The sequence below is a fragment of the Rana temporaria genome, chromosome 10, assembly GCF_905171775.1.
Source record: "Rana temporaria chromosome 10, aRanTem1.1, whole genome shotgun sequence".
Lineage (NCBI taxonomy): Eukaryota > Metazoa > Chordata > Amphibia > Anura > Ranidae > Rana > Rana temporaria.
Genome location: NC_053498.1, coordinates 58,188,626 through 58,201,203, shown reverse-complemented (window position 1 = coordinate 58,201,203; position 12,578 = coordinate 58,188,626). Strand labels below are relative to the sequence as shown.

At 44.1% G+C, this 12,578-nt stretch overlaps 1 protein-coding gene across 1 annotated transcript in view; it reads left to right on the top strand.

Annotated features, from left to right (window-relative positions):
- The window catches only part of LOC120916593 (RING finger protein 214-like), an 81,871-nt gene that overhangs the window by 35,700 nt on the left and 33,593 nt on the right, over positions 1 to 12,578 (top strand). Inside the window, exon 6 of the mRNA XM_040327655.1 lies at positions 4,233 to 4,301. Within this exon, the coding sequence (XP_040183589.1) occupies positions 4,233 to 4,301 (69 nt within the window). The remainder of the gene's footprint in view (positions 1 to 4,232; positions 4,302 to 12,578) is intronic.

Below are 12,578 nucleotides of genomic sequence, written 5' to 3'. Positions count from 1 at the left end.
TCTCCATTTCATCCTGATGAGCATGGAGCTGGTGCATTTGGCGCTTTAGTTCCTCCGTTTCCTGCTGTAAGGGGTGCAGGATGTCCTCTGCCGTCCCGATCCGGTTTTCAGCTTCTGTGACCCTGTCTCTTACTGTGGCCAGGTCCTGTCTCATGAGTGAGATGTCTATTTTGACTTCGTCAATTTTAGTAGTCAGTGTGCCCTGCAGCGCAGCGATCGCTTCCAGCACCTTCGCCGTGTCAGCAGCCTGGCGGTCCTCTCCCTGCTCCCCGCCGGCGCCATCTTTGGCCTGGTCTTCTCCGCCGTCATGCCTGTATTTGGCCAGCTTGTCGACCGCAGAGGATGATTTCTTTGGCGGCGACATGTTCTCTCCACTCCCCTGACCTTCCGACCGGTGTCTGTTCAGTTTTGGCCCCAGGATATAAGCGCAGACTGTCAGCCAGGATTCTATATCATGAGGAGCTCTGTCTCCACGCGTCCTACTCCATTGCCTGTCAGGCCACGCCCCCCACAAGCAACCTTGTTTTAAACGTTCTCTTTCCCGTTATTGGAAAACCTGCCTCCAGTCTTTTCAGCCAGCCACAAAGGCCAGAGGAAATCGGGCTCAATAAGCTGTGGGGTTCAAGAGCTAACAAGCAAAAACCCCAAAGCTCCTCTGTGAAGGGGCTCCCATGCTCGGCCGAGTGGGGGGGGCGATTTTGTCAGTTTTCAGCGGCATGGCAGACCGAAATCCAGGACAAGTGGGTAGTATCCACAGTATCCTCAGGGTACAAACTGGAATTTCGAGAGATCCCATCTTCCTAGTTCCGAAGTTCAGGACTCTCCAAAGATCCACAAAAAAGAGGATCCTTCTTCAAGGGTTTGGACTTGCTGTCTCAAGGGGTAGTTACAGAAGAACCCCAAAAAAAGAGCAAGGTTTAGGTTTTTATTCAAACCTCTTTGTGATCCCAAAACCAAATGGAGACGTCAGACCCATCCCGGATCTAAGATCTCTAAAACTATTTCTGAACATTCGCCATTTCCAAATGGAAACAAGTCGATCCGTGGTCTCCACCCTACAAGGTGGTGAATTCAGGACGTCCATAAGACAGCAAGGACGCATATTTACATGTATCCATCCGTCCTGCGCACCAAAGATTCCTAAGGTTTGCGGTGGAACAACGCCACATTCAATTTGTGTCCCTACCCTTTGGGGTAGCTACCACGCCTAGAGTATTTACAAAGGTGCTAGCTCCTCTGTTTGCAAATCTGAGGACACAAGGCATAGCGGTAACAGCCTATCTGGACAATCTACTTCTGATGGATCAATCAGTGGCAGGATTGGATCAGGCTGTGCTCACTACGGTAAAATACCTGGAGCATTTAGGATGGATTGTAAACCTACAAAAACCCTCTCTACAAACCCAAAGATGGGTAGAGTATCTGGGCATGATCATAGACACAGCCCAAAGTGGGGTATTCCTGCCAGAGCCAAAGATACAGTCTCTGAAAGTCCTGATCCACAAGGTCAGGGCAAAGAGGGGGCTGTCTATTTGTCTTTGCATGAGGCTATTAGGAAAGATGGTAGGCTGTCCCTTACGCCCAGTTGCATTAGAGACTACTTCAAAGCAGTATCCTTACTGCCTGGAACAAAGAGATCAAGGCTCTGGATTTACCCATGCATCTGTCTCCACAAGTACTCCAAAGCTTCAACTGGTGGCTAAAGACCGAAAACTTGCGGAAAGGAAGATCCTTTCTCCCAGTCACCTGGAAGGTGGTGTCTATGGATGCCAGCCTATCGGCCTGGGGAGCAGTATTCGAGGAAAGCCTCAGCCCAGGGAACCTGGGCCAAGACGAAGAGAGTCTTCCCATCAACAGACTGGAGATCCGGGCAATATATCTAGCCCTCAGAACCTGGACACACAGGTTACAGAGCTACCCGGTTCGAATTAAATCCGACAATGCTACTGCAGTAGCTTACATCAATCACCAAGGAGGCACCCGCAGTCAGGGTGCTCAGAAGGAGGTGATTTGAAATTTGGCATGGGCAGAAGATCATGTTCCTTGTCTTTTTGCAATCTTCATCCCAGGGATAGAAAACTGGCAAGCAGACCTATGAGTCACCAGCAGCTATCACCAGGAGAGTGGTCTCTCCACCCCGATGTCTTTCAGGCCAGATGCCAGAAATGTGGGACCCCCCAGATGTAGACCTGATAACTTCCAAGTTTAACAAAAAGCTGAACAACTTTGTGTCCAGGACGAGAGATCCTCTAGCCTACGGAACGGATGCTCTAATAATTCCCTGGAATCAGTTCTCACTGATCTATGCATTCCCTCCGATCCCTCTTTTACAAAGACTACTGCGCAGGATCAAAAAGGAACTAATAACATTAATCCTAGTGGCCCCAAATTGGCCCAGGAGGCCTTCGTATGCCAAAATCGTAAAGTTGGCGGTAGGAAGGCCCTGGAAGCTTTCGCTTTGTCCCGACCTGCTGTCGCAAGGTCCAGTGTTCAATCCTCCCTTAAAAAAGCAAAATTGACGGTCTGGCTGCTGAGACCCACATTTTGAAAAACGAGGGGTCTCTGGTCCAGCTCTTTCTACGCTCATTAATGCTAGAAAGCCAGCCTCCAGACTTATCTATTATAGAGTCTGGAAAGCAGATGTTTTCTGGTGTGAATACAGAGGATGGAATCCTCAAGAAGAGGATATAAGCAGAATTCTTGCTTTCTGCCAGTTAGGAGTGGATGTGAAATTAACCCTTAGTGCCATCAAGGGTCAAATCAAGGGTCAAATGTCGGCTCTATCAGTCTTCTTTCAAAGACCACTGGCATCTCATTCCCTAGTGCCGGCATTCATTCAAGTACTGTGGATCAATCCGCCAGTCAAATCTCCGTTGTGCCCATGGGATTTGAATTTAGTATTGTCAGTGTTGCAGAAGCAACCTTTGGAACCATACTCGCCAGAGTATCTCTTTGACTGAATATATGAATAAGCAGCTCTTTCTTCCAAAGAGCCTTATTTAATTTGTCACAAGGACAAAATTGTACTACGACTAGCCTGCCTTTTTACCAATAAGGTGGTGTCGACTTTTTTCAAGACATTGTTCTGCCTTCCTTTTTCCGGATCCGCGGACAGCGGAGGAAAAATTATTGCACTCTCTGGATCTAGTGAGAGCAGTAAAGGTGTATCTGCAAACAACACTTAGATACGTAAAACAAATGTTTTTTGTTTATTTTGCCAGATGGACCCTGGAAGGGCCAAACGACATTGAGATCCACCATTTTCAAGTGGATTCGATAAGTAATTATTCAAGCTTATGGTTTAGAGAACAGGGCTCCTCCTTTTTCTCTTAAGACGCACTCTACCAGAGCGATAAGTGCTTCATGGGCAGTGCATCACCAGGCTTCGATGACTCAGATCTGTAAAGCTGCAACTTGGTCTTCAGTCCACACATTTTGCAGATTCTATCAAATAGATGTGAAAGGACATGAGGGTACCACCTTCGGGCGAGGTGTGCTGCAGGCAGCAGTATAGGGCTTTTTGTTCGCAAGCGGCCTGCTTGATCTGTGTCTCCCACCCTTCATATTGAGCATTGCTCTGGGACGTCCCATTGTGTAATGAATGGCTCTGTGTCCCTTGGTGTACGATAAAGAAAAAGGGATTTTTATAACCGCTTGCTTGTAAAAATAAAATCTTGAGTACACCACAGGACACAGAGGTCCCCCCCCTTCTTATGGGAACCTTAATGCTTGCTACAAAACTGATGTGCTTTCCTGATGGGAGGGGTTATATGGAGGGGAACTGTCTTCAATTGGTTGTGTTGTTTTTTTGGGGGGATCCTCATAAGACAGAGGAGAATGAAAAGTCTTCCTAAAAATTATACCCAGTGCTCAGCTGGACACTGATAGAAGTCGCAAGACTGCTATACACTGCTGATGGGAAAAGGTATTTAGAAATATATATTTACTAAAATGATTGCATTTCTGTGTTCTGTGGGAGACCAGATCTAGAGAATGCAGGGTACTGGGTTTAGTAACACTTTAAGTTAAAGGGTAACTTCATAAAAAAAAAATGTTGTTGGAGCGCTCTCTGCTCTCCCCTATAGGGTAGTTAGTATAGGTGTCAAAAGATGGGGTGAGAGCAATTTTAGAATTAGAAAGTTTTTGCCTGGAATTCTACTTTATGTCAAATGTCAAAAGTAAACAAAAATGTGCCAGCTAAATTGTAATAATTACATTTCTTTCTTTTTTAGCCTCAAGCAAGAGCAAGCAGAGCTTGAAAATAAGATTGTGGAGCTACTTTCTGAGCAGGCTGCAGAAAGGTGGGACAACAGTGCTAGGTTTTGCATATTCCTTCAAACTTTCTAAGTAAGCTGTAAGCATCTACTCTGTTTATAATGTGGAAATGGGATTTAAAAAACAAAAGTGAAATCCCTACCACTAATCAGTCCCTGGAATTCATAAGGACTGGCACAGACAAATTTTGTGAAAGTGGCTCTCGTGTTCTAAAAGTGGTGCAGCATACGCCAAATTCATGTACCCGTCTAGAACTTGTATTTGAATTTGGCACATGCTGCAGCACTTTTGGAATGCACACGAGACACTTTCACAAATTTGTCTCCACCAGTTTTCCTTTTTTTACCTAAAGGGAATTGGTCTTAATTGGTTTCACTTTTGTAGAATACGAACTGTAGTTATTTTATTTTGAATTTGGCACATTAATGCCAAATTCAAGAACTACCTGAACTTGGTGCATGAGTCTATGTTGGAAACAAAAATGTTGCAGATGCTCTATGAATTTGGCATAATACATTAACAAAAGGCATTAATACAAGAAAAGTGGCGCAGCAGCTTTACTAAATTCCCCTCACTGTATCTTACCCTTTACATCAGGGGTCTAAAACTGGTGGCCCTCCAGCTGTTGCGAAACTACAAGTCCCATCATGCCTCTGCCTGAGGAAGTCATGCTTGTAACTGTCAGCCTTGCAATGCCTCATGGGACTTGTAGTTTCGCAAAACAGCTGGAGGGACCGTTGCTTTACATTATTGCTTTTTTGCCGACACCAAGAGCTGGTTCACACCAACTGCACCAGAATGCACTGCTGACTGCAGACGTTCATGGGTGTCATAAGTTCTCATTGGCACTCCCACACATCATGCAAACACAGGTGTGTTCATGGCCTTGCCATGCAGGAACGCGCAAACTCAACCTTCATGGTGTTACTTGGCTCTAATGGAGCACATGTGGTTCACCTGATGGAAAAGGCTCATATACCAGTAACCAACTTCTGTATGCGATGAAAACATCTGTCACCCTGAATTGATATCTATTCAAAGATTTAAAAGAGAAGTATGACCAAAGCTTTTTTGGTCATACCTCTCTTGTGGGTCACAGGACTGCGCTTATTTGTGCGCTCCTGTGACCCAGAATAAGCTAAAATGGGGCTAAGTCCCATTGTCAGCTGATGTCACAGAGTCAGTGGGGACAGCTATGCTTCAGCCATAAAGGCCAAAAAATTACAGTTTTATATCTTTATGTTTGAAGCCTGAAATGTGGCAAAAAGTCGCAAAGTTTAAGGGGGCCGAATACTTTCGCAAGGCACTGTATGTTTTAATGTTTTTCAATTCCCTATCAATGCAGAAAATCTGGCCATCTGAAATAGTATCTGTCATTATTCTGACTCCGATTGTTGTGAAGTGTTTTATTCTGAAACATCAAGCTACAGCACATGACAGGATACAACAGATGAATAGATTGTGGTATTAATTGTCTGTAGCTTACTATGCAGAATACATGTGCCCTGCTACATGTGGCCTGTAGCTGCATCAATGACACAGGAAGTACAAGCACAGGAAGAAAGGGTGGAGCATTACATACAAAGGAAGTGTGTCATAACATTAGGGAAAAGACACGGAAAAAAATAAGTGCATTACCACAAAAGGTCACTAGATGGCAGCATGTAAACTAAATTATAAATGTCCATAGAAAAATGGTTCAGGGAAACAATATATATAAATTCTATGGCACCATTGGGGCGGCACACTCCATGGCATGGTAAATGTCGCTATATACATCAGAACGGTAGTTATGCAACTGCAAATAACAAACAGTGTCATTTTGCTTTGATGTCTTCATAAAAAGAACATACATATAATGCAATAACTCTTAATTTAAGGCTTCAAGTTATGTTAACTAAAGTTCAAGACGCTTTCTTCTTGAAGTCACAGGTAGGATCCAGCAGCGTACGCAAATAAGTTCATTCTCCAAAGGGCAAGAGCAAAATAAGTTCTGTGATAGGTTTGGTGAAAGTATTTACAGTTCCTTGTCTTGAAACTTTCACCTCCACCTTATGTACCTTACCGTCATCACTAGGTACACTGTGGTTTCTTCTGAATGATCCAGCAGGAATTCAGGACCTGTTAACCAAGAAGGATTTGCAAAGACACTTGCAGACACTGGCCTGGTGGCATGATCTGCAAGGTTAATTTCCGATGAAACATAATGCCATTGTTCAGGTTTAGATGATTTCCTGATTCTCTCTACACAGTTGCTGACATAGATGTTTAGTCTGGTTGTATATGAAGCCCAGAACAACTTTGCTGTCTGTGTAGAATTTGATGTCAATTATCTGAATGTCTAGCTCACGCAGTATGAAATCTGCTATTTCTACAGCTAGCGCAGTCCCATAAAGTTCAAGCCTGGAAATCGTGTGTTCAGGATTAGGTGCTAACTTATGCCCTGTACACACGATTGGGCTTTTGCCCGGCCAAACTCACATCGGAATTCCATAGGAGTAAAAGAGAACATGTTCTCTATCTAAACTCTGATGGGGCTTTAGCTTTCCCAAACAGAAACCCTATGTGGGCTTGATTAGAAAAATCTCTTACCTTGAGGTAAGCGACAGCAGCTATGGCCTCAGTAGATGCATCTGAGAAAATGTGAAGCTCTTTCCTCTGACTTGTAGCAAGGGAGGCAGGAGTGTAGCAGCGTGGTATACGGATTTCATCTAAGGCATATAGAGATTGTTTCCAGGAGTCCCACTTTGAAAGCTGGTCTATTGGTAGTGGATCATCCCAATCTTTAATAGTCTCTGAGAACTGTCTAAGTAAGGATTTACCTTGTATGGTGATAGGAGCTACGAATTCCACTGGATCATATAGGCTGTTCACCACTGACAGAGCAGCAGTTTTGGTAAATGGCTTGTCTGCAGAGCTGCCTTGAAAGCCAAAGGTATCGTCTAAGAAGTCCCACCATAGGCGTAGACTTCTCTGTACAAGTGGTATGTCCGTTCCCAGATTTAAGTCTTTAACCACTTGAATACCGGCCGCATGTAAAATGACGGCTTCACAGTGGCTCTGGAAACTCAACAGGACGTCAATTCACGTCCTGGATTCCTCCGGCCACTGGGGGGCGCGCGAGCCCGGCGCGTCCCCGAGATGCCGATGCGCGTGCCTGGCGGTCGCGATGTCCGCCAGGCACCCACGATCAGCAGTGACAGAGCAGGGACGTGGAGCTCTGTGTGTAAACACAGAGCTCCAAGTCCTGTCAGGGGACAGAGGAGACCGATCTGTGTCTCTTGTACATAGGGACACAGATCGGTTACCTCCCCCAGTCACCCCCCTCCCCCCACAGTTAGAACACACCCAGGCTACACATTTAACCCCTTCCTCACCCCCTAGTGTTAACCCCTTCAATGCCAGTCACATTTATATAGTAATTAGTGCATATTTATAGCACTGATCGCAGTATAAATGTGAATGGCGCCAAAAATGTGTCAAAAGTGTCCGATGTGTCCGCCATAATGTCGCAGTCCCAATAAAAAAATCACAGATCGCCGCCATTACTAGTAAAAAAAATAAAAATAAAAAAAATAATAATTTAATTTTTTTTTTTTTTTTTTTTTACCAAAAATATGTAGAAGAATACGTATCGACCTAAACTGAGAAAAAAAATTTTGGAAAACAAAATTTGGCTATTTATTATAGCAACAAGTAAAAAATATTACATTTTTTTTCAAAATTGTTGCTTTTTTTGTTTTATAGCGCAAAAAATAAAAAACGCAGGGGTGATCAAATACCACCAAAAGAAAGCTCTATTTGTGGGGAAAAAAAGACGCCAATTTTGTTTGGGAGCCACGTCGCACGACCGCGCAATTGTCAGTTAAAGCGACACAGTGCCGGAAGCTGAAATTTCACCTGGTCAGGAGGGGGGTATATGTGCCCGGTATGGAAGTGGTTAAACCCTGTGGCATGATCGCTAGGTTGAAAGGCTTTCATAACAGTAACACTATTTGAGGCAATCTTATGTAGTTTCAGGTTAGCCTCAGAAAGCATACCTTGTGTCCTTCAGGCAGGTCTATGGTCTCTTCATCTGTAGGTAAATATTTAAGTCCGTCGTGCACATAGAAGTCTCTCTCGTTTACACCATACTCCTTTTCTCCATCAAGGGCAGTCCTTTGTAAACCGTAAGTTGCAACAGCGGGTGAGGGGCTATTTGCGAAAACATGCGGTATTAAATCATCTCATTGTCCATGTTGTTGTCGCGGTGCCACAGAAACCTTAGGAATTTCCTATGGTCTTCACGTACAAAGAAGCAATGAAACATTTGTTCAATGTCAGCAGGTATGGCAACTGGCTCTCTTTTAAACCTCGTAAGTACATCTACAAGGTTGTTGGTTAGGTTCGGACCAGTGAGAAGAACGTCGTTTAGGGATACGCCTTGATGCTTGGCACTGGAGTCAAATACTACCCTGATTTGCTTTGGCTTATGTGAATGATACACTCTGAAGAAAGGCAGGTACCAGCATTCATTGTGTCTTTGAAGTGGTGGAGCTTGTTCGGCGTGATCATTGTCATTTTCATAAAGGCGATGAAATGGTCCTTCATGTCAGGCGTGTTCTTTAGTGTTCGCTGGGATAGAGCCTCTTCACGATTGGTTGGGAGTTTAACCCTTGCAGCACGAAGAGGTAATGGTGCAACCCAGCTGTTGGACTCATCCTGGAAGAATTCTTTGTCCATTATTTTGATGAACTCTGTCTTCAACTGACAAGGCCATTTTGTTGTCATCGCTTGTAGTACAAAACACTGTGGTACCTAGGTTGTCATCACAAAGGATAGGAGTGACATCAGGTACTTGGATGATGCCAAGAGGCTTCTCTTTTACCTCATAATGTCAAGGGCACTGTTTGAAGTGCGATGCACGTCCATTTCCTAACATTTAAGTTTTGAAGGAGTGGATCTCAGATGACGTACACATTCTATCCAAGCATACGTCGCCCACGATTACCCAGCCTAGATAAAGTTTTTGTGCGTAAGGGGCATCATCGGGTCCATTGCACTGCTTGCATACTTTATGTACTCTGAGAATGTCTCTTCCTAGCAAGACCAAGATTTCAGCATTCATGTCCATTGCAGGAATCTCGCTAACAAAGGTGCCTTAAGTGAGGATGCCGAAGGTCTCTTCATGACCCGAACAGGTTCTGAGAGTATACAGTGATGCGTGTCCCTCTATACCAAGGATCTCAAAGAAGTTAGGCTTAACCATGGATCTGTTGTTCTGTTCATCTATTATGGCATACATCCTAATAGCTTTCTTGGGTTGGCCCTTTGGGTATATCTTGACTAGGCATATCTTGGCACAGCATTTGTGATCCAAGTCTTCTCCACAGACTTCTGTGCATGAAGAGGAAACATTAGCTGTGGCTGGAGCATGACCTTGTTGCTCCCCGCCATGATTTGAGTCAGGGCTGGAGGTAGGAGGCTGCTGTGAATTGTAGGTGTATTATAACTGCAACATGTCTGTCTCTACTGCATTTTCTGCACTTGATGACAGTCTTTAGCAAAAAGTCCATAACAAGCACAGCACCTGTAGCATATTCCAAGTTTCTGAAGAATCTCCCTGCGCTCTTGTAAGGTCTTTGCCCTAAGCCCACAATATTTCTTTAGGGAGTGAGGCTTCTTGTGAATAGGGCACCCACGATTAGGGTCTTTATCTCTGTTACCCAAAATGCCCTGGTGAGCAGGAGATGATGCGGGTGGTGTGATGTCTGTCCTTTTAACAGATATTGCTCCTATTAAAGTCTCTACGTGATGATGATGACGACGACGACGACCCAGGAAGCTTAGTCCAGCTAGACGTGGGTCTGTCTTTGCCAACTCTAGCTCCACGAGAAGGTCACTCAGATCTTAGAGCTTGCGATAGTCTTAGTTCCCCATTGTTCGGAAGTTTTGCAGTCTCTTAAATAGAGCGCTTTTCTATGGCATCAGACCTACCATAGGCTTGCTCAAGTCTTGCTAATGCAGCAACAAGACCTGCATCTGGGTGGTCAACATGCACTGTTCTCTGTCTTTTAACATGATCTGCAGATTCTGGCCCCAGCCACTTTATGAACAAATCAAGTTACTCCTCGGTAGTAAGGTTGATATCAGCAAAAGCAGCTTTGAAGGTTGATCTCCAGGCCATGTAGCTCTCTGGACAGTCATCAAACCTTGAGAGGGTAATATTAATGAGCTCACGGCGTACCATATATCTGACAAATATCTGACAAAGTCATTCAAGTCTGATCTCTCACTCTTTGGTGCCAAAGTAACTTGTGGAACCCCTCGGTGTGAAAGTTCTCTGGTGAAGTAGGGTGAGGTTTACCAGGATAAAATTATGTTGCAAGAACGTTTTAACTGTGGTGTGGTCCCTAAGGCTTTTGCTGGCTGTGGCTTGAGCTGCGGCTTGTCACTGTAAGTCACCTTGTCAGCTAGAGGTGATGTGGTTAGCTGCATAGATGCACGTGTGTTGTAGACTTGAAGAGGCTCAGGTATTTGGTGCTGAGAGGTCTCTGTGTTGAGAGTCAGAACAGTGTTGTTAGTAGGACATACAGGAGATAAATCTGTACCATTGCAAACATTATGCTTTAGTACATATTCACTGGCGTTCAACTGGGTCTTGCAGTCAGTTCCGCTGGGATGGAACACTTTCTCCCATCGCTTGTTTGAGGACTCTCGACTTCCTCCCTTTCCATTTGCAGAATCTTTATTTGGGAATCTGCCTATGCTTGTTGAGTTTCCATCTCTGCTTGTTTAGCTTCCATCTCTGCTTGTTGAGATTCCATCTCTGCTTGTTGAGCTTCCATCTCTGCTTGGTGAGTTTCCATCTTTGCTTGGTGAATTACCATCTTTGCATTGCGAGCTGCCTTTTGTGTTTCTACTTCAGCTTCCTTTCTGGTAAAGGAGCTTTGCACTTTCTGATTCCGCATCAGCGCGGGCCTCTATTATCTTATTGCTTAATGTTGAACTTCTGGAGCGAGAGGATCTAGAAGAACGTGCAGTGAGCTTGGTTGATGTGGATCTGTGAGATCTGGTCTCCTGCAGTTCAGAAATGTGGAGTTCTGCCTTATACTGAGCATTTTGCACTAAGAGATCCATTTGTTGGTTTAGTGCATCAGCCCTGGTCAGCTCTGCTGAAGAGTCCTCTATATTGCAGTCCTGCAAGACTGGAGAACTTGTTTCTAGTGGTTTCATAGTTTTCTGAGTTCCTGTTTCGGTTTTATTGTACGTTTTGGGTCTTACACTCTGTTAGGCAATATCTGCAAAATCTGCTCCCTGTACGTCTGCGGGTTCAGAGGCATGACGAATCTGTGTTGGTTCAGCCACAAAAGGGTGCTAAGAGTCTTGTCTAGACATTTTTCATGTTTTTGCAAAAAATTGTACTGTCTCTTTAAGAAGATGAACAGCAGCTTAGACAGGTGGTTAACACAGCTCAATGTAGAGGAACAGTTTTTAACATTCACATGAGGTGCAGTAAGCTTGTGCGATCATGTTCTTTCACAAGATGGCGGATGGCACTGAGCTTGATTGCAGATCAGGCACACACATATACACAGCAGGCTTTAGGAATTCTATACATCTTTTGGCTGTTCTGACTTTTGGCTATTCCTTGTGACACCTCTGTGTCTGGCCTGTATAAGCAGATATAATCACTGAGGACAGTCCTCATCAGATTGCTTGAACTCAACAATACCGGTTTTCATCCACAGAGGTGTTTTATTCTGAAATATCAGGTTACAGCAGATGACAGGATACAACAGATGAATAGATTGTGGTATTTATGTGGTCAAAAGATGATATTGTCTGTAGCTTACTATGCAGAATACATGTGTCCTGCTACATGCGGCCTGTAGCTGCATCAATGACACAGGAAGAAAGGGTGGAGCATTACATACAAAGGAAGTGTGTCATAAAGACATGGAAAAAACAAGTGCATTACCACAAAAGATCACTAGATGGCAGCATGTGAACTAAATTTAAATGTCCATAAAAAAGTGGTTCAGGGAAACAATCTATATAAATTCTTTGCCCCATTGGGGCGGCACAGTCATTGTGTGCTGCTTGTAAACACGTCTATCATTCTCCACTTAAGTCCAAAACATTCCGATTTTATATATGCACAGTGTCTGATCATATATACTGTATATCTCTGTAATACTAATGAATATAATATATGTTTAGAGAAATTATAGATTGTTATTGACAACTGATAGGTTAGTAGACTGTACACAACTGCATCCTCCTCTACTTATTTATAGCTGTAAAAGATGCCATTGATATTG